At 41.4% G+C, this 19,014-nt stretch overlaps 1 protein-coding gene and 1 long non-coding RNA gene across 2 annotated transcripts in view; one reads left to right on the top strand and one right to left on the bottom strand.

Moving 5' to 3' along the window:
- Positions 1 to 12,147, top strand: part of WIF1 (WNT inhibitory factor 1) — a 69,372-nt gene extending 57,225 nt beyond the window's left edge. Inside the window, exons 7-10 of the mRNA XM_072741676.1 lie at positions 868 to 963; positions 6,602 to 6,697; positions 7,204 to 7,299; positions 11,280 to 12,147. Of these exons, the coding sequence (XP_072597777.1) occupies positions 868 to 963; positions 6,602 to 6,697; positions 7,204 to 7,299; positions 11,280 to 11,401 (410 nt within the window). The 3' untranslated portion in view covers positions 11,402 to 12,147. The remainder of the gene's footprint in view (positions 1 to 867; positions 964 to 6,601; positions 6,698 to 7,203; positions 7,300 to 11,279) is intronic.
- LOC140595909 (uncharacterized) overlaps positions 6,258 to 19,014 on the bottom strand; it is a 75,563-nt gene continuing 62,806 nt past the window's right edge. Inside the window, exons 14-16 of the long non-coding RNA XR_011997846.1 lie at positions 16,021 to 16,180; positions 10,962 to 11,175; positions 6,258 to 6,617 (exon numbers count right to left, since the gene is read on the bottom strand). This is a non-coding gene — a long non-coding RNA (uncharacterized lncRNA). The remainder of the gene's footprint in view (positions 6,618 to 10,961; positions 11,176 to 16,020; positions 16,181 to 19,014) is intronic.

Here is a 19,014-nt window from a genome sequence, read left to right as displayed (position 1 = left end):
TGGAATTGCCGAGAATCCGAGCTCTCATTTTAATCTCCTTTATAGAATGAGCCAACTTGTCTATCTTTAGATACTCAGTCTACCTTCTCTCGTCCCCATTTTTGTCCTTTTATTTTACGTGTGAGCAGCGAAATTCCAGAAGTTGACACGAAGACAGGGTTTACGATGAATCACAAACAGTATGATTATTACCTGGAAAATCTAGTTAATTGGACTCCCACAAAAAAAGAAAAATTGGACTCCCACAGGAATCTGTCCAAGTAGCTGGTGCCACTCCCCTGCCTGTGGGATCTCACGAGGGATTGACAGTCTGTCCTTTTCCAAATACCTTGACTCCTTCCTCTGAAAGTCATGAAAGTCTATTTTTTTAAAAATCCCAATGACATAAGATGAATCTCTGTTCTCATTCTGGGAAAAAAATAAATGCTTTCTCCTTTGCCGGCTCCTAGTATTGATGGCCTCTCTCCCTTTTATCTAAAGTAAGTCTTCTTTTCACTCTTCTTCTAGCTTCAACAAATATTTTAGGGGGTTATAATGTTCTCTTTTTTAAGGGCATAGATATTTACAAGAAAATATAAAAGATCATTTTTTTTTACACATTCTGCCTTTTTTTCTAAGATAGAAGCACCTGGGGGAGGATAGGATATAATGTGTGTGCTATTCTGTTGTGTGGTTGGAATCTGCCATTGGCCAAGCAGTTGGTGACGATCCTTGGCCTTTGCAGAAGTGGCTTATTTGACTAAGTATGTAAACGGGCAGGCAACAGATGCCTCAGAAATATCACCTCACTTTAAGTGAAGCTGCATTTTTTTGTTTGTTTGTTTGGCCTACTGTCTAATGCAATCACCCTGTTATCCATTCTAATAGCAAACTGCTCAACTACCTGCTTTAACGGAGGGACCTGTTTCTACCCTGGAAAGTGTATTTGCCCTCCAGGACTAGAGGGAGAACAGTGTGAAATAAGTGAGTATTGACCTTCTGCATTCTCTTCATTGGGAGGGAGAACTTCAAAACTCCACCTATCATTTAATCAGTGAGGAAGCTGAAGCCCAGATGCAATGACTAGTGGTTTCTTTTCACCAGATTTAGCCACCGTTCATTGTGGCTAAAGCTGGAGCAGAGGGTGCCATAGCTCAGCTCAACTGACTGAGCACACACACTGACTCAGTTATATCTGGGTTTGGGTTGTTTAGCGTGTTGCATTGTTTCTTGTTAGTGAGTTCATCCCCTTCTCATCTCAAAGAGTCCATAGCTTCAGCCTAGAAATGTAGACCAAAGTTTTGAGACAGGTGGATTTGTTTATCTACCTGCAGGCATAGAAGTTTCTTCTCCTCCTTTCACTGCCACATGTCCTGAATTACACTGAGCCAGGACCCATCTAAAAAGAAAGGATAAATTCAAGAAAAAGGGAGAAAGGGTGCAGAGCAATAACAACAAAAAGAACAAACTAACAGTACATACAACACGAATCAATTGCAGAGATGTTCAGTAAAGGAAAAAGTGCATACTGCACGATTCCATTTTTGTGAAGTTTAAGAACAGGCAAAAATAATGGATGATAGTAGAAACCAGGATAGTGGTTGGGGGTACAAAGGGACTTTATGGGGTGCCAAAAATGCTCTATATCTTGAATGATGAAGTGTCACATGAGTGTTTATTTAGATTAAAAACAATAGCTGAGCTGTAAGCATAAGATCAACACAGTTATGTCTTCGTTACGCCCTCACTATATGTTTGTCGTGCTTCCATACAAAGAAAGAAAAATGTAAGGGTGGAATGTGGTAGATAATCATTGTTTTCAGAATTAGGATATCAAATTGCTTATCCTGGCTCTGCCACCTACCGGCTGTGTAACCCTCAGCAAATCACGGAAGCTCTCTATTAAACTCAGAAATGAGCCAGCCACATCCTAGATTGCTTTGTGATCCAGAAAACAGATAACACCAGCACTCTGTTCAGGAAGGAGCAAAATGAACGAGAGCATGTCTGCTAAGGGTGCTGTGTCCGTGCCTTTACTGAAGTTCTGGAATATAGCATTCTCATTTCCAGCTGGATTGGGTCTGTAAAATACTGCTGTGTTTAGTACAACCATAATTTCTGAAGTGGGTTGCAGTGGGATCAAAATTAAATAATATCGACTTCCTATTTTTTCAACCTCTAATTTATTTGTGAGTTTTTGTACTTTAATGAGTAGTAGACGAAGTAACCATTTTTTACCGAGTTCAAATGAAATACCTCTGAAGTTTCCATAGAACATGTAATTAATTGTCAGGATGTGGTTTCTGTTCTTACAAATTACCCTGACCTGATAAAGATATCTCTGAACTAACTCCCCTCAATTTTCTCCCCATACTTACTCTCAGACTTCACATACTTAGCTAGATTATATTTATGAATCTTTGTTCATGGGCTCATTTCTCCTCATGTAAGTCTGCCCTTGGGTTTACGACCTTTCCATTGACAGAGACAATGATTTCTATTCCTGTTTTTTCCCCTAATTGCACCACAAATGTAGGCCTTTGAAAGCTCCTGATTATCCCTATCACAAGTTATGCTCAAATTCCCCTCTAGGAAATGTCCTGTTTCTATTACAAGAACCACATTACGAAGAAAATACAGAAATAGGTCTTGAGTTGCAAAGTGCCTCTAGAGAGACAAAAAGTTGAATTATGAGTTCTTATTTTTAAAATTGAGATCTAATTCACATACTATAAAATTTGCCATTTTAAAATATGCAATTTGATATATTCATGAAGTTATACAGCATCATTTCTGTCTCATTCCAGAACATGTCATCACCCACAAAAGAAACCCTGTTCTCATTCCCCTTTCCCCAAGATACTAGAAACTGCTAGTCTACTTTCTGTCTCTTGAGATTTGCCTATTCTGGACATTTCACATAATAGAATCATGTAACATATGTCCTTTTGTGTCTGACTTCACTTAGCATGATTAAGTTTTTGAGATTCATCTGTGTTGGGCATGTATCATTACTTCCTTTAATTGTTGAATAATATTCCATTGTGTGGATATACAGACCACCCTTTGTTTATCCATTCATCAGTTGATGGACGTTTGGGTTGTTTCCACTTTGGGGCTGTTGTGAATAAAACTGCTGTGAACATTCATGTACAAGTTTTTGTGTGGACATGTTTTCAGTTCTCTTGGGTATATTCCTAGGAGTGGAATTGCTAGACCACATATTAACTCCAAGTTCAGTTTTTTGAGGGAATGCCAAACTGTTTTCCAAAACAACTGTACTATTTTACTTTCTCACCAGCCACGTATGAGGGTTCCAATTTCTCCAGATCTTTGCCAATACTTGCTATTGTCTAATTTTTTTCACGAGATATGTATTCGGATGTTATTTATATTTTCATTTCTCCTGGCCTCTATCAGGACTGATATCTTATCAAACTTTACTTTGACTTAATTTGAGATACTGTTACCAGTTAACAAATAACATCATGGTTAGAAATATCTGGATGTATGTAGTATACATTTACCCCATTACTTAAGGTTCATAGATAGCCCAAGGATCTTCAGTGGACTTTCAGTTAAAAAGTTTACATGGATTATTTATACTGTATTATAAATGAGGTTTTAAAATAACTTAATGGGTTCTTATTATTATAAAAGTCCTTTGTATAAAGTGTTCTTTTTTTTTTATTTATTTATTTTTTTTTTTATAATTTTTTTTTTGATTTTTATTTATTTACAATAGTCACAGAGAAAGAGAGAGAGGCAGAGACACAGGCAGAGGGAGAAGCAGGCTCCATGCCCTGGGAGCCCGACGTGGGATTCGATCCCAGGTCTCCAGGATCGCGCCCTGGGCCAAAGGCAGGCGCCAAACCGCTGCGCCACCCAGGGATCCCTAAAGTGTTCTTTATTAAAAAAATTAAGAACACTGAATGAAACAATTAAAAATCACCCATAATCCTAAGACCCAACAATAGTTGTTGACACTTTTGTAAATCATTTTTATCTGTTCTCTACATGAAGCAGAGTCACAAATTTAAGTTCTCTTACAATTCGATGGGTAGAGGAAGTTTAATGCCCTTATTTTGTCAATTTCTAACTAATTGTTCTCCTTGGACTCATCCACATGTTATAGTAAAAATGCTGATTAAACTGAAATCAGATCTGTTTGTCTTCAAGCAATGCTTAGTCTGTTTTAGGTAAAAATATGTAATCTTCCAAGTTGGCTCACTTTCCCACTGTCCAATGGATAGAATTTGTTGCAAAATGTTTTCAAGGAAAGGAAGTCAATATTAAAGGCACTTTTTAGGATTCTGAATTGTAAAGCAATCAGACCTTCATGCGGCTTTGGCTTCATAAGATTTGATTTGAAATGGCCTTTGAACAGTCACCTAGAGTCACGTTTCTGCTGTGTGATGACCAGGAGAACATCCTTCTTCCTGGCTGGGGTGAACCTAAGGACTCTCACTTCCCTCTGACCAAGAAAACAAAAAGACCCATGGAGTCAATGAAAAGCTTCTCCCCACCAGTCATTCTCTGTGATATCCCTGGCTACCAAGTTCACTTCTCATTGAATGTGGGGAAATTTGGACTCACCAAGTATTTCACCATAAGTATTATCTTTTCTGCCATATAATTATTGCCCCACATCTTGTTTACTTGAAAAACCTAAGTGCATTTCAGAGTACTGTGATATGATCTGATTTCATACATATGGTGGGGTCAGATGTTTTACTGATATAAACGGAAATTCAGAGTTATGTGTTCCTTTCCTTTAGGTAAGAACCGAGACCTTGACCAAATAGTAAATGCTATTCTTTGTATCCAAACCTAGCAAAAAGGTTTAGGATTTTTAATAGTCAATGAAAAGGCGGTATTCTATTAGTAAGGTATTAGTAAGGTATTCTATTGTTTTATGCTTATTTCTACAATATCCCTGCATGAGGAAAACTTAAAGGTATAAAGGCACTGCAGGTTTTTGAGAGACTCTAACATCTCAACATTATGTATATATGGTCTCCATAATGACTAAATGCTATTTGGATCTATTTACACATGAAGAAAGTTCTTTTGGATAAGTAAAAAGAGAAGTAAAGTGCTTTAGCAAAATAATTTGCTAATATGGAATTCATGTTTATCAAACATAGCACTTGCTGGGAAAACATAGAGTAGCTCACTTCTTTCAAAGGTTCATTTGACCATAAAAACAAGAGCTTAGAGAATAAAAGTGTGTTGTTTTATAATAAAGATTTCATTTCTTCCCCTTGTATATTGAAACTGATGTAGAGTGCTCTACTAAAAAAGAACTACAGTAAAAAAAATCCAAACTCCTCCACTACCAAAATCTAATGGCTGTTTGCTCTCTTTGGAACATCTTTATGCCAGTTACAGGGTGCCATCTCAGCTCTGGGTGAACAATCCTTTTTTTCCTACTTCTTACAAACATTCAGCCTCTGGATGGCAAATTAATGAGTAGTAGACTACTCATCTAGATTGCAGAGGGAGAATAAATAGCTTCTGGAGTAAGAAAGAAGACAATCATTATGTCATTTTTACATCTAAGGCTCTATTCCAGCTCTACAATCCTGTAACCCAAAGAGCTGCGAAAACACTAGCAGTTCTCAGTTGGCACTGACATGAAAGAAAGAATGATAAATTGTAAGGATCTAAGGCATTCTAGAAAAAAAGCATAGGTGTGGCATGGGGCCCCTTTGGTGCCCTACCTCATATCTCTGCTCTGCCAGCCTTTCACTCCAGTCACTGCTGTGGGAACCTGTTTTGCACAGACACAACCTGATTGCCCCTCATCTTAGCTGTTTCACACTTCTGCTTTCTGCCAGACGCCTCTGAGTCCTGCCAAATCAGTCTGCTCTCACACAGTGGCAGATTGGAAGTGTGAGGAAGCTATCCCATAGGGTGACCCTCAACCAGGGGGAGACAGGTGCCAATGAACAAATGCCCCCCTCTCCCTTCTTAAGAGTGACTTGAAGGTCTTCATGGCTCCTCAGTAGGACCCAGCAGGACAGAGCCCGGTTGCCTGTAGTGATGACCAACCCACAAACATAATTTTGTTTTGGCTTTCCCTCCTTCCATTTTCTTCACTCTCGCTATCCCCCCATCCCCCATTCTGGTTTCCTAGGATTGCTTCACCAAAGAAACTCTGCATGCAAGCCCTGCTGTCTGGAGAATCCTAGGCTAAGAAAGACACTGTTGGGTACAGGTGTAGGCCTTCTTTCAGAAGGAGTGGCATTCAGAGTGAGCACTCAGAGAAAAGATCATTTAGAGGCTTATTCATATCTTAACTTTTACTGTAGCTTAAATTACAAATGTTTATGAATCAGATTTTTATTCTGTTTATAAAAAGTTCACATAAATGTAGCATGTGGGCCACACATTTATTGTAGAAGATATACATTGGAAGTCGCAAGTAAAAATGCTAGCCTGTTTGTTCCAAAAACAAAACACGAATGGTATCAAAGCCAGTGCAGGTCCAAAATAAGTGGGAATAACTGCCCTTTAGAAGCATTCATCCTCTTAAAGCTGTGCAGTTCCTTTGAAAAATGTGATGATCTCTGAATGATGCACTGAGTTCCTTGCTTACTCACATCCTTCTCTGTTTCAGGCAAGTGTCCACAACCCTGTCGAAATGGAGGTAAATGCATTGGTAAAAGCAAATGTAAGTGCTCCAAAGGTTACCAAGGAGACCTCTGTTCAAAGCGTAAGTACCATCCACATAATCACCCTGGGTTTGGGGATCTCTTCCTACACATCTTCTGAACCATGTTGCCTGGGCTTCGCAATGAACCTTTCTTCACTGACCCATATGTTCCCTTTATCTAAAACAAAGACACTGTATGAAATCCATGCGTGTAAAAACAAACAAACACACATTCACACACTAGCAACTCAAGTTTTTAACTATTCAGGGTTTTCTTAAGGAAAACGCACTTCCATTCCAGCAGTTTCAAAGTCTTACTGAGCATCTTTTGTGAATGAGAAGCATTAAGCTTAGTTTATGATATCTCTTAGGACTTTTTTTCAAAAAGTCTCAAACTGACTTATAGCTGGAGTTTGGCTTAGGAAACAAAACAGGACAAAACAAACAATAGCCCAAGGGATGAAGCCCAAACTAACACATTCTAAAGAACTGCAAGCAAAGCAGCTGTGTGATTCTGTTGGACAATGAAAGCTCAGTAAATGCCTTTTATCTCCTCCGTGTCTTAGCTGTCTGTGAGCCTGGCTGTGGTGCACACGGAACCTGCCACGAACCCAACAAATGCCAATGTCAAGAAGGCTGGCACGGAAGACACTGCAATAAAAGTGAGTGGGAACCATCTGGAGGGCCCGCCTCTTTCATATCTTGGTTCCAAAGGCTAATAGATAACCCCTACCTCAGCCCTGCTTTCCATTTCAGTGAAAGCAGCTTCCCCTTCTCTGCTTCCTCTCCCCTGTGGTTCCGCCCGGCCCCTACAGCTCTCTACACCTTTGACTCCACGTTTTAGAGTATAGGGGCAATGCAGCTGTGTAAATCATCGCTACATCTGTAAAACTGCTCCACGACCGTTTTCTAAGTACTAATTCTCAATTAGAAATTTATGTATACAATGGAATATTCCTCAGCCACTAGAAACGACAAATACCCACCATTTGCTTCGACGTGGATGGAACTGGAGGGTATTATGCTGAGTGAAATAAGTCAATCGGAGAAGAACAAACATTATATGATCTCATTCATTTGGGGAATATAAATAATAGTGAAAGGGAATAGAAGTGAAGGGAGAAGAAATGGGTAGGAAATATCAGAAAGGGAGACAGAACATGAGAGACTCCTAACTCTGGGAAACGAACTAGGGGTGTTGGAAGGGGAGGTGGGCAGGGGGTGGGGGTGACTGGGTGATGGGCACTGAAGCGGGCACTTGATGGGATGAGCACTGGGTGTTATTCTATATGTTGGCAAATTGAACACCAATAAAAAATAAATGTATTAAAAAAAAAAGAAATTCAGGTTGACTTGGTAATACAGTGTGGTAACTATGAAAGTAATGACAAGTATAAAATTTTAAACCAAATCTATAGATCTGTTGGGCTCTGATTTTATCATTCAAGATTTATCAGCAAGCATATAAGACATGAAAGGTTTTGCTCCTTAAAATCATTAACTGTTATTGGTTATGATACGTTTTAACTAAGTTCTTTCGAGGCAAAAAAAAAAAAAAGTATGGGAGAGATGTTATAATGGAGTTGTGTTTTTTTCTTTTTAGATTGACTACCAAAAAGGAGCTAGCTTTATAGATAATAAACACTGGCCTGTCTTGGACACAAAATGAAACTGGCTACATTCAACCATTTCATTTTGATTGATATGTTCTCTGTTCCAAGCAGGAATCCAGGCGTTGGAGACATGCCAGTGAACAGACAGAAAGTGTCCTGCGTGGTGGAGCCCAGGTTCTAGTGGGAGGGACAGTCAATTAGCAAGGGAACAAAATAAACATTGTGGTTTCAGTACATCTGGCAGCTAGAGATCAGTCTCCTGAGCGTGGGCCCACGGTCCACTTCTTTGAGGGAAGGAAGGCTTCAGTCATACAACACCCTTTTTAATACAAGCACCCAGAAGTTCAGATTGTGCTTGTCAGAGTGAGTCTCCAAAATAATGGACACACACTGAACAGATCACATTCATGTCAGATGTTTTTTCAGATCCTCAGCCTCCAAAGGGTGATCTGTGTAGCCCAGTGAGTATGGGAATGATCAGCTGGATTGATGGAAAATACTAGTTTGAAAATATTCTTATGTTTTATTTTTTTATATTTATATATAAACAGATATGTAAATTTATACATCTCAATCCCAAATCTCTAATTTTTGCACATATTTTTAAAATGTTTTTGTTGGAGTTCAATTTGCCAACATATAGCATAACACCCAGTGCTCATCCCGCCAAGTGCCCCCCTCAGTGCTCGTCACCCTGTCACCCCAATCCCCCGCCCATCTCAATTTCCACTATCCCTTGTTCGTTTCCCAGAGTTAGGTGTCTCTCGTATTTTGTCACCCTCACTGATATTTTCCCTCATTTCTCTCCTTTCCCTCTATTCCCTTTCACTAATTTTTATATTCCCCAAATGAATGAGACCATATAATGTTTGTCCTTCTCCAATTGACTTACTTCACTCAGCATAATACCCTCCAGGTCCATCCACGTGGAAGCAAATGGTGGGTATTTGTCATTTCTAATGGCTGAGGAATATTCCATTGTATACGTAGACCACAGCCTCTTTATCCATTCATCTTTCAATGGACACCGAGGCTCCTTCCACAGTTTTTTTGCACATATTTTAAATGTTCACATTATATTATTAGGATATATATCTAATATGTTTCTATGGAGATAGACGTACTTAGTTGTTGATTTTAAGGTATGTTGTTATCTGGTCCAGGCTACACTAAGCCATTGACTTGAGTCTTGTCACTCACTGAATTGACTGGATGGTAGATTGAATTGGCTTCAGGTGATTGTAGCTTAACAAGAATTGCATCTCCTCTGGAAAATAGTTGTTTTCCCAGGTAGTCATGGCTGAATGGTATCCCTGCAGAGACACCCTTGGTGGGGGGGGGGGGGGCTTGTTTTGGACTAAAAGACCTAGAAAATGAATCATTTCTAGAGACACTTTGGGAAAGAATAAACTAAATCCTTTACATCACCCTTAACTTGAGATACAAGTAACTTTTGAGACCTCCTCGGGCCTAGGGGTGGTTTGAGATCACACTATACATCCCAGGCCTCACTTACAGAGATCTTCTGGGACCCACGTTTGGGACCTGGGGACCAAGAGTGGTGGCGAGAGAGTAGAAGGGCACTGTTCCTGCTGGTACACCAGTCATGCCTCCAAAAAGAAGGCAAGTTAGGAGCCCTCAGGTGGCATCAATGAGCAATCCTGACCATCTGCCAGCCTCACCCCCCAAGGCACCCCTACTCCTAGACCTGCTGCTGAGAGTTTTGTCACCAGTGTACCTCCCTCAAATCAAGGCACCGCATCCAGAAGATGCCCTGGCGCCTGATGCAAATGTAATGTGTTGTCCAGGGGAGGCCACCCAGCCATTTTGCACATTAGCTTAGAGAATCAGGCCGGAAGAATGAGGTTTATTTTGACCAGGGGGAGGTGACGAGAGAGCTTTGAGGCACAGAGTTCTGCTGAGAACAGACTCCCAGCGAGGTGACACTTTGGGAGGTCCCAGGCACCCAGATATGTTATTGGGGAGGAGGACACTGGAGACAGACTTCCTGGCTGAGGCTCAGCCTTGCCAGCAGGGAGGCTGGGGCTTCATGGGTGGCGGGGAGACAGCAGGGTGGGGATCTACTCCAGCGCATTGTTGGCTCCTGTTGTGGCTGTTCTTGAGCTACTAGCCTACATACTGACAATTCAGAGAAACACATTCAGAGACAAAGTATTCTGTTCTCAGTAGTTACTTAATGGCAAGCTTGCATTTGAAAACCACAGGGAACAAGCTGCAGTGCCAAACTTGACTCTAATGCAACAGGAAGATGGAGGCAGATTTTTTTTTTCAATGTGATTGCTATCTTGGATCCCTTTTAGGAAATCAGTAGAAAATGAGTCAGTGCCCCAAGCACCTCCAGAAGTTCTCAGGTAGGAGGAAAGGAGATCTGAAGCAATGTAGAGTCCACTTACAGCTACGCTGGAAATGGATAGATGCCCACTTTGCCTGAACTGACAAATCCCAGTTGATAAGGAGTCCATTCAAGTCATAACCCTTCTCTAAAATGCATCATGGAAGTCCTTACTTCTTCCAAAGTTTCTATCTTGTGTAAATGCAATAGGTACACTTGACGGTGTGATGGAGATGAAGAGTAGGGTGGGGGGTGTCCTGGATCAATATAATCGAGGCTGGTTTGGCAATGCAGTGAAAATGGTCAAGTCCTCTGCAGCAGCCTCCTTGCTTCGGTGACCCCAGTGCCAGATGCTTACCAGACCTTGAGTGCAGGAAATCCTTCATGCAGTCACATTGGTCCAAACTTTGCATTGAGAGTTTCTACATGGCCAAAATCTCTAGTGAGTCAGAGCTCCGATGGAAGCCAGGTTCCATGGAGTTCCTAAAATGGGTTTCTTCTGTAACAGAGATCTTGAACCTATAACATCCCCTCGTTCAGGTGGCTTTTAGTGGTGCCTGTGGTCTTTCACTCTGGGTTGAAAAGGGAAAATGAATTTCATTTGAATGGTTAATAATGAATCTGAAGAGCCTGTTTTTGTAGTTTCTTTTCTTTTAAGCTGTGAATAATTTTATAGGGTACGGAGCCAGCCTCATGCATGCCCTGAGGCCAGCAGGCGCCCGGCTCAGGCAACACACGCCTTCACTTAAAAAGGCCGAGGAGCGGCAGGATCCACCTGAATCCAATTACATCTGGTGAACCCCGACATCTGAAACGTTTTAAGTTACACCAAGTTCATAGCCTTTGTTAACCTTTCATGTGTTGAATGTTCAAATAATGTTCATTACAGTTAAGAATACTGGCCTGAATTTTATTAGCTTCATTATAAATCACTGAGCTGATATTTACTCTTCCTTTTAAGTTTTCTAAGCACGTCTGTAGCGGGATGGTATAGATTTCTTGTTTCAGTGCTTTGGGACAGGTTTGATGTTATGTCCGTTGATCAGGTTAAAATTGTGTCTTTTCGGTTGCATAGCTGGCAAATAATTTCCAAAATGACAATGCACTCATGGTGTCGAGGGGCTGGGGGACAGTGGAGAAGGTAAATGAACCAAAAGGCATAAATCAAGGGTTCGGATGGAGCAGTTAATCATGTTGAAGTTATGTTTCTCACCTTATTGTCATGTGTTTAGACATTCGTCACATTTTTAAAATCCCTCTTGTTCTTAAACTCTCGTTATCTTTTGACCTTACTATGATTCCAGAGAATTCAATATAGAAAGAAAAGAAGAAAAGAAAAGAAAAAAGAAAAGAAGAGAAAGACAAACACTGTGGCAGTGGCATTTAACAATATAATATATTGTAAACACAATAAAATAGGGAATATAATGTATGACTTTTGGCATTGGCTTGAAGCAATATAATATATTGTAAACAAGACACAGCTCTTACATAATGAACATTTTATACTGTTTGTATAAAATAAAGGTGCTGCTTTAGTTTTCCGAGGGTTGTATGGCGTGGTGTTTGCGCGTGCTATCTTATGGAAATAAAGTTGGTGGCAGTGAGTTGCCACAAGTGGAAAGAAGTTGGTTGCAATGAAAACTCTGCAGCATCATAAAGAAGTCCCCGGCCCAGTCAGGCTCCCCAGGCCCACCTGTCCCGCACTGCCTGGGACCTTCCTACATTCCTCAGCTCCCATTTAGTAGTTGTCATTGCTTTCAAGAAGTCTTCTCTACCTAGAATGTGTTGAAATATCCCTTTTGTGGGGGGCTTTCTAAGACTTTCTAAAAGTGTCAGAATGTTGTAAATGGGAAGGGCTGCCATTTATGAAAAACCTGTTGGTTCCCAAGAACATTATAACGTGGTATCTTACAATCCAGAGAGGCAGGTCTCCTTGTACCCTTTCACAGATAAGAAAACTGAGGTAGGGGGATACGTACGAGTCACCCAAGATCACACCTGAGAGGGACAGGTTTGAATTCATGTCACCTGACTCCAAAGACTTTAACACTAGGCTCCCCCCCCTCCTTCCTTTTCCTCAGCAAATGCAGACAGACCTCCACAGATCCCAGGTAGGCGCTTTCCAATATGTTTTAGTCTCCCCGGCCTTCTCAGGAAATGTGGACTTGATTTTATAGATAATCTAAAACATTTTCTTTTGCTGGGCAGTGGCATAATGACTTGTGTGGTTTAGAGACATGACGTGTCATGGGAAGCAATCAAGGAAGAGGCTGGAAGCAGAGTGAATACATCTTGTGGTGCTAGGGCCACAGCAGTCTTCCTCCTCTACCTAGCCAGAGCCCAGGGCGCCAGCTCCTGCTCACCTGGACTTGGCAAAGCAGGCCAGGAGCCAGAGAGCTAACCCTGGGGATCCTACTGTGAGAACCAACATGATTTAAGACTTTGAAATAAAAAATCCAGATGCTTGACAATGAGGATTTAAGATGGTGACAGAAAGTGAAGTTTGGGAATAGGCTCATAGTACTAATAGCTAACACTTGCATAGTACTTAGTTTATTCTAAGCCCTTTACCTCTTGGGTGAGTAATAAAATAGCAGGGAAGTTAGCAGGGTGACAAACCGCAGTAGTCTACATTGGCCGTCTCCAAACCATTTTGACTCGACACTCCCTTAGAAATTTCTGAGCCTGTAGTCCTACGGGTGACCATTATTTATCTACATATTTAATTGGCAGGTGTTAAAAAAGCCAGAAATGTTGAAGAGAGAAAAATAGAAATAGAAGCTCTAATATTTTCTCCGCTTGTCCGGAAGACAGTTTTACGTACGCCCTGGAGTGCGCACCCTCATAAGGGAACTCAGGCAAAGAAGAGAGAGAGCAGGATCCGAAGTGGGCTTTGGAAACAGAGAGTCTGCATTCAAGGATGACAAACGTAAGCAAGGGACTGGGTCACTGACTGAATGCAGGTTCTAGACAGGAATCTCAATAGTGATGTATAGGACTGAGGAGGAACCAGGATGGGCAGTGGTGAGGGTTTCCAGAGACGGTGAGTTTGGCACTGAAGATGTTGAGTTTAATGTGCCTTTGGGACATCCTGGTGGAAACGTCTGGTAGACAAGTGAAAATACAGTTGTTAGGAGGTTAGTCTGATAATTTCTTGATAATTAGTTACATGTGAAGAGTACTAATTATATACTGAATTACTTTTAATATGAATACACATAACAGCTTTATTTGGTGAGATGCTATACAATTCACTTGTATTTTATTGTGTGTTTTGTTTTAGGGATTTTGTTTCTTTGAGAGAGAGAGAGAGCGAGTGCACACAGGAGTGGGGGGTTGGGAGGGCAGAGGGAGAGGGAGAAGCAGACTCCCCACTGAGCGGGGAGCCCGTCGTGGGGCTCCATCCCAGGACCTTGGGATCATAACCTGAGCTGAAGGTAAATGCATAACTGACTGAGCCTCCCAGGCGCCTCTTTAGATCCTACAAAGTTAATACCCTTTGCTGCTTTTCTGTGTCTATGTTTATTTATATAACAGTGTAGTTTACTATTTGGCAAACTGAGCACTTCCTCCCTCCCTCCCCCATATGTATTATGAATCTTCATCCAAAATATGCCCTTTGGGTACTTGGTTAGTTTATGTCAAATCACAACAATAGTGGCCAGCTCTTGAAACAAAGGCCAATAATATGAAATATGAAATAATTGCTATTACTCTTATGAAGTAACCATGGAAGAGGAGAAGAGAGAGGAAGAAGAAAGAGAAAGAGGAGGAGGGGCGCCTGGGGGGCTCAGTCGGTTGAGCCTCCAACTCTCAATTTCAGCTCAGGTCATGATCTCAGGGCCATGAGACTGAGCCCCGTGTTGGGTTCTGGACTGAGCCTGGAGCCCACTTGAGATTCTCTCTCCCTCTCCCACTGCTCCTCCCCCTTCCCTTAAAGAGGAGGAGAATATTTATATAAAATATCTCTAAACAATAATTTAAAAGTTAAAATAGTAAGGAGTTAAGGCTGTCTGAGAAGATGTGCACTGTTTGGCAGGATCGAATAATTAGGAAAAATTAGGCAAGAGGAAATAAAGGCTAAACAATAAAATGGGCCCCAGAATGAGGTTAAGACGAAGGGCATACAGGGACTCCTGTGCACTGTGTGAGAGGTGCACATTTAGCTCTAAACCCTGCTCCAGCCACCTCAAAGAGGAAATCGGTGCTGGTTATGAGTCCCAAATACCATAAACACAAAAACCAAGCAGTTGCTCAGGAGAAGTTAAACTATACAAGGCACTTCATTAGGCCTGGATCAAGGTAGGGAGGTCTGTGGGAAAGCTGCTTGGGCATCCCTTCAAGCCAATAGTCTTTAAAATCTCTCTTCCATGCTTATTTACAGAGGAGCTGCTTAAAGATCTTTGCAAGGGGGGAAAAGGGGGGTTGCTGACAGGGTTCAGCTTCTCATCCAGTATCCCAGGCAATTTGTCTCTGGCCCTACAATTCCACGCCCCACCCAGCAAACAAAAGCTCTCCAGTTAAATGCAGCCAAGATGCTCAGAGGGAAGTTGATGGAGCATATTGTTACTTGATCACACTCCTTGAAATTCTTAGCACTTCCCCAAGTGGCTTCTCAAAATATTCCCTTCAACCATGTACAGTAATCCTCCTAAAAGAAGTTTTGGGAACTAGGCTTTTTTTCTCACCTCATTCCCTGTCCGGTGGCCCTTGTGACACAATGCCAGCTGGCTGTGCTAGGCATCACCCCTGATGAGCTAGCCCTTCCACCAACTCTACTTGAAAGTGAAGAGTGTCACGTATGACACATGCTCTCAGGAATATAGACAGAGTCATAACAGGACTAGTTCTTTCCATGCTCTTCAAGAAGGCACAAGTCATCACAGTAGAGTGCAGTTTCATAAAAGCATTTCTACCAAAAGCAAGGGAGGGAAAGGGAATATCGTGAGGTGAGCCATTTTTAAATTAGTTAAATGAGAAACATTGCCCTTGCGGAAGAATTTCCTGAGGCAATAAAATGAAAGAAAAGGAAAGAAAACAAATGACTATCCAAAGACAGGAGTTTCATCATCATAATTTTTAGGCAGTTTATGCAAGTGGTGCAAATATAAAAGTTTAATAAGCGTATTGAATAAATGTCCTCCATATGGCTCAACATAAAAAAATAGAAACAACCTACAGGAAACTGACATCATAAAATGAAGTTTTCAGGTGTTCAGTAAGACATTTTAAAAATTCTAATATAAACTCCAATGGAAATTGATTTTGCACCTATTTACTGGTTTACTGTTAATAAGGATACAGAAATTACAAATGAAAAATAATTTTTATTAAGCTTTGGCACTGCAAAGCTTTTACTAGGTAACACATTTCCCTTCCTGCTCGTGGTTGGCTGGCACAGCTGTTGAAATTACCTGGCATTTCTTGAAAGTCTGGACCAAGAGAAAGCCGGTCTGAGATGACAAATAATCCATACAATCCACAGGAGGATGGTTGAAAGTTGACTCACCGCAGAGTGAATATCAGCTTCCCACTCCAGTGAACATGGCACTGAGCATGGTCTTGAAGCTGCATCTGGGGCCATAGGTGGGAGAGAAGAGCAAGAGGAGAGCGGAGAGCCTTGGTCAACAACAATCCAAGAGCAGACTAGCTGTCTAATTACAGGGGCCCAGAGCAAAACGAAAATGTGGAGCCTCTTGTTCAAAAAGCATTAAGAATATCAACCTGGTGACCACAGGGCATTAAGCCTAGGGTCTTTCTCCGTGCAAGGGCCCTGTGCAACTGCACAGTTCACAAATCCATGAGGCTGGCCTGGCCTTGTCCAGGAACAAGTTCTTAGGTCCGTGGACAAGGAAATCTAGGTAAAATGCAAAACATCTTCCTCTCCTTAGGCACCAGCCAGATAAGCTCTTCCACGCTGGTCCCCCTCTCAACTTTAAAACCCAAGCCTTGAGAATGGAAGACTCATTCATCATCAAGGCAGCTAAGTCAGTGACCATTGACTGAATTGCTCCTGTGTTAATACTGCAAACACAAAAATAGGGGAGAAAGTATGGGGCATATTAAGGAGATAAAGTGTATTGCTTTATACTTCAGCCCAGTCAAGTTCCTTGAACCTCAGTTCCTATTTGAGAAAGAATCTGTGGCTTTCAGTGGAGCTCACAAGGGGAAAGACATTTTTCAGAATTTTATGAACAACCCTCTTTAACCAAAAAGATAATCTTGAGTTTTTCCAATTTATAAATGCTGTTTATAGGCAGAAACCTGGCTGGAATTGGGTTCTAAAGCTTTGTTTTTGAAGTTAAGTTCATCTCCACCCAGGGAAGCTTGATTCAGTGAAGAGCCTTATGACACTTTCCAGAGACCCTAAAGACAAAGATCCCCCAACGCCCAAATTAGTCTTGCCCTCACTTCAAGGAAATACCCAAAACTAATTTGTGATTATTTTTTACTTTGCAAAGATGAGTATTTGCTCCTACTTAAGCCTAACACACTCTGGGAGAAGACGCGAAGCCAGTTATGGGCCCCTGGTCCATTGGGCACCATGTTGATTCATGAATCGTTGGCTGGTGTCACAAGAGCTAAACTCCAAGTATCCTGCCAGAGTGGATACTTTTCAGTCTTTTGGGTACTTTGCCCTGGCTTGTTTATTTAGATTACATACTACCCGATTTCTAAACTATACCCAGACTGAGAAGGCAGCAGAGTAATGAGTAGTCATCCTGGCTCCACATTTAAGCCACCTTTGAAATGATGTGAACCACAGGTAATTCCATGACAACTTTTCTTAACGTACGTGGCTACAAATGTACTAAAGGGAATTACTCGTTGTGCCTTCAGAAGAAAATAACAGAACCTCTGAAACAAGCCACCAGGTTGAAATTGAAACAAGTTGTAGCTTCCCTGGCCTTGCCCAGTGTCCCCCTTCTATGTGTGTGCCAGTCCCAGGTGACATTCCGTGGTGGTGCATTATGGAGAGTTGCAAGAGAATAAATAGGAGAACCTGTACAGTGGCTTCCTGGTGATGAACCTTAGCCAAACACGGAAGTAGCATTTCCAAAGTTCTGAAAGAAGCTTTCTGTGGAAATTTTGGTTCATAGCATCTCTGTCGGGGGGTTATTACTTGAAAGGAGAAACTGAGGCTAGGGTTTGCTAAAGATCACAAAACAATTTATGATTGCTAATAATAATCCCCCCCCCCCAAGTGGGGATTCCAAACTTGTTCCCAAAGAACACCAGTTGTCCGGGATGTTCACATGACTTATATGAAAACAGGATCCAGGGCCAAATAAGTCTAAGAGATGGGGGGGGGGAGGGTTACACGAAATTAGGGCTTTGTCTTTATAGCAGTGCTGCTCAGAGCCTTTATCACACTGTTGTGTGTTGCACATCCCCAAGAGGGACTAATATGCAGCAGCCCCCAAACTTACTTGATCAAAGAGAGCTTTTTCCCCTAAAGCATCTCCCAGGGAATAAAATTTTTACACAGCACACTTTGTGGTGCACAAGTCCTGGAATAGATCGAAGTCTCTGAAGTTGATTCTTTACTCCACTCTTTTTTTCTTCAGCATGTTTAATGTTATTCTATCCGTTGGAACCTAATTCAAGGAAAACTAAAACTTCCAACTTACAACACAAAGAACATCCAGTGTAACTTGTAAATCAGCTGGTTTTACGTAATTTGTTTATTTTCCTCCCTACATATTCCAGAATAAATTGATCTCTTAAAGGAGCATTTAAAGGAGTATTAGAAAAACACTTTAATTATTGTTAAGTACTTTAAAACTTTGGATATAAGTTTACAACTTAGGGAATCAGTTTCATCAACAAAGGATAAAGCGATCATTATGATGAATTAATTTTCCAGGCGTTTAAGCAACATCCAACATTGAGGGAGCCCATGCGAACTACCTGGCAAAGGGATTTCTTTAAGTCACTTGCTTTTGGACCATGTTTACGGTGACTCATAAATTCTTGATCTCCACAGCGCTTCTTAAATGTTACTCAACTTTAAATCAGAAGTGGAGATGTCAGACAGAGAACAAAAGGTCACCATCTAAAGACTAACAGGGAGCATGATGCATCAGGAAGACCAGCAGACTGGAATGAAGAGACCCCAGCTTCAACTCTGCCACTGGCTAGCTAGTGGCTCTTACCCAAGATCCCTAAAATGGTGCGTCAGCTGCATGCTGCCCTCCTCATCCCCCTCTGGGCCTTTTCTTTATTCCTAACAGTTGGCTCCCAAGTCCAAAGTGCATCAAGAATTCTGATAGATGGAGAAGCCACCATTTCCTCCATTTTGCTACCAATTCAGTGCTGTTCATGGGTGCCCACACTCTTACCCTTGGGTCTCTCCTGACCGTCATTAGTCATCCCTGGGGACAAAAGCGGATCCCGGGTTAGTGCCA

Source organism: Vulpes vulpes, chromosome 16 (assembly GCF_048418805.1).
Source record: "Vulpes vulpes isolate BD-2025 chromosome 16, VulVul3, whole genome shotgun sequence".
Classification (NCBI taxonomy): Eukaryota; Metazoa; Chordata; class Mammalia; order Carnivora; family Canidae; genus Vulpes; species Vulpes vulpes.
The sequence above is the reverse complement of the archived record's forward strand: the minus strand, read 5'-3'. Positions and strand labels throughout refer to the sequence as shown.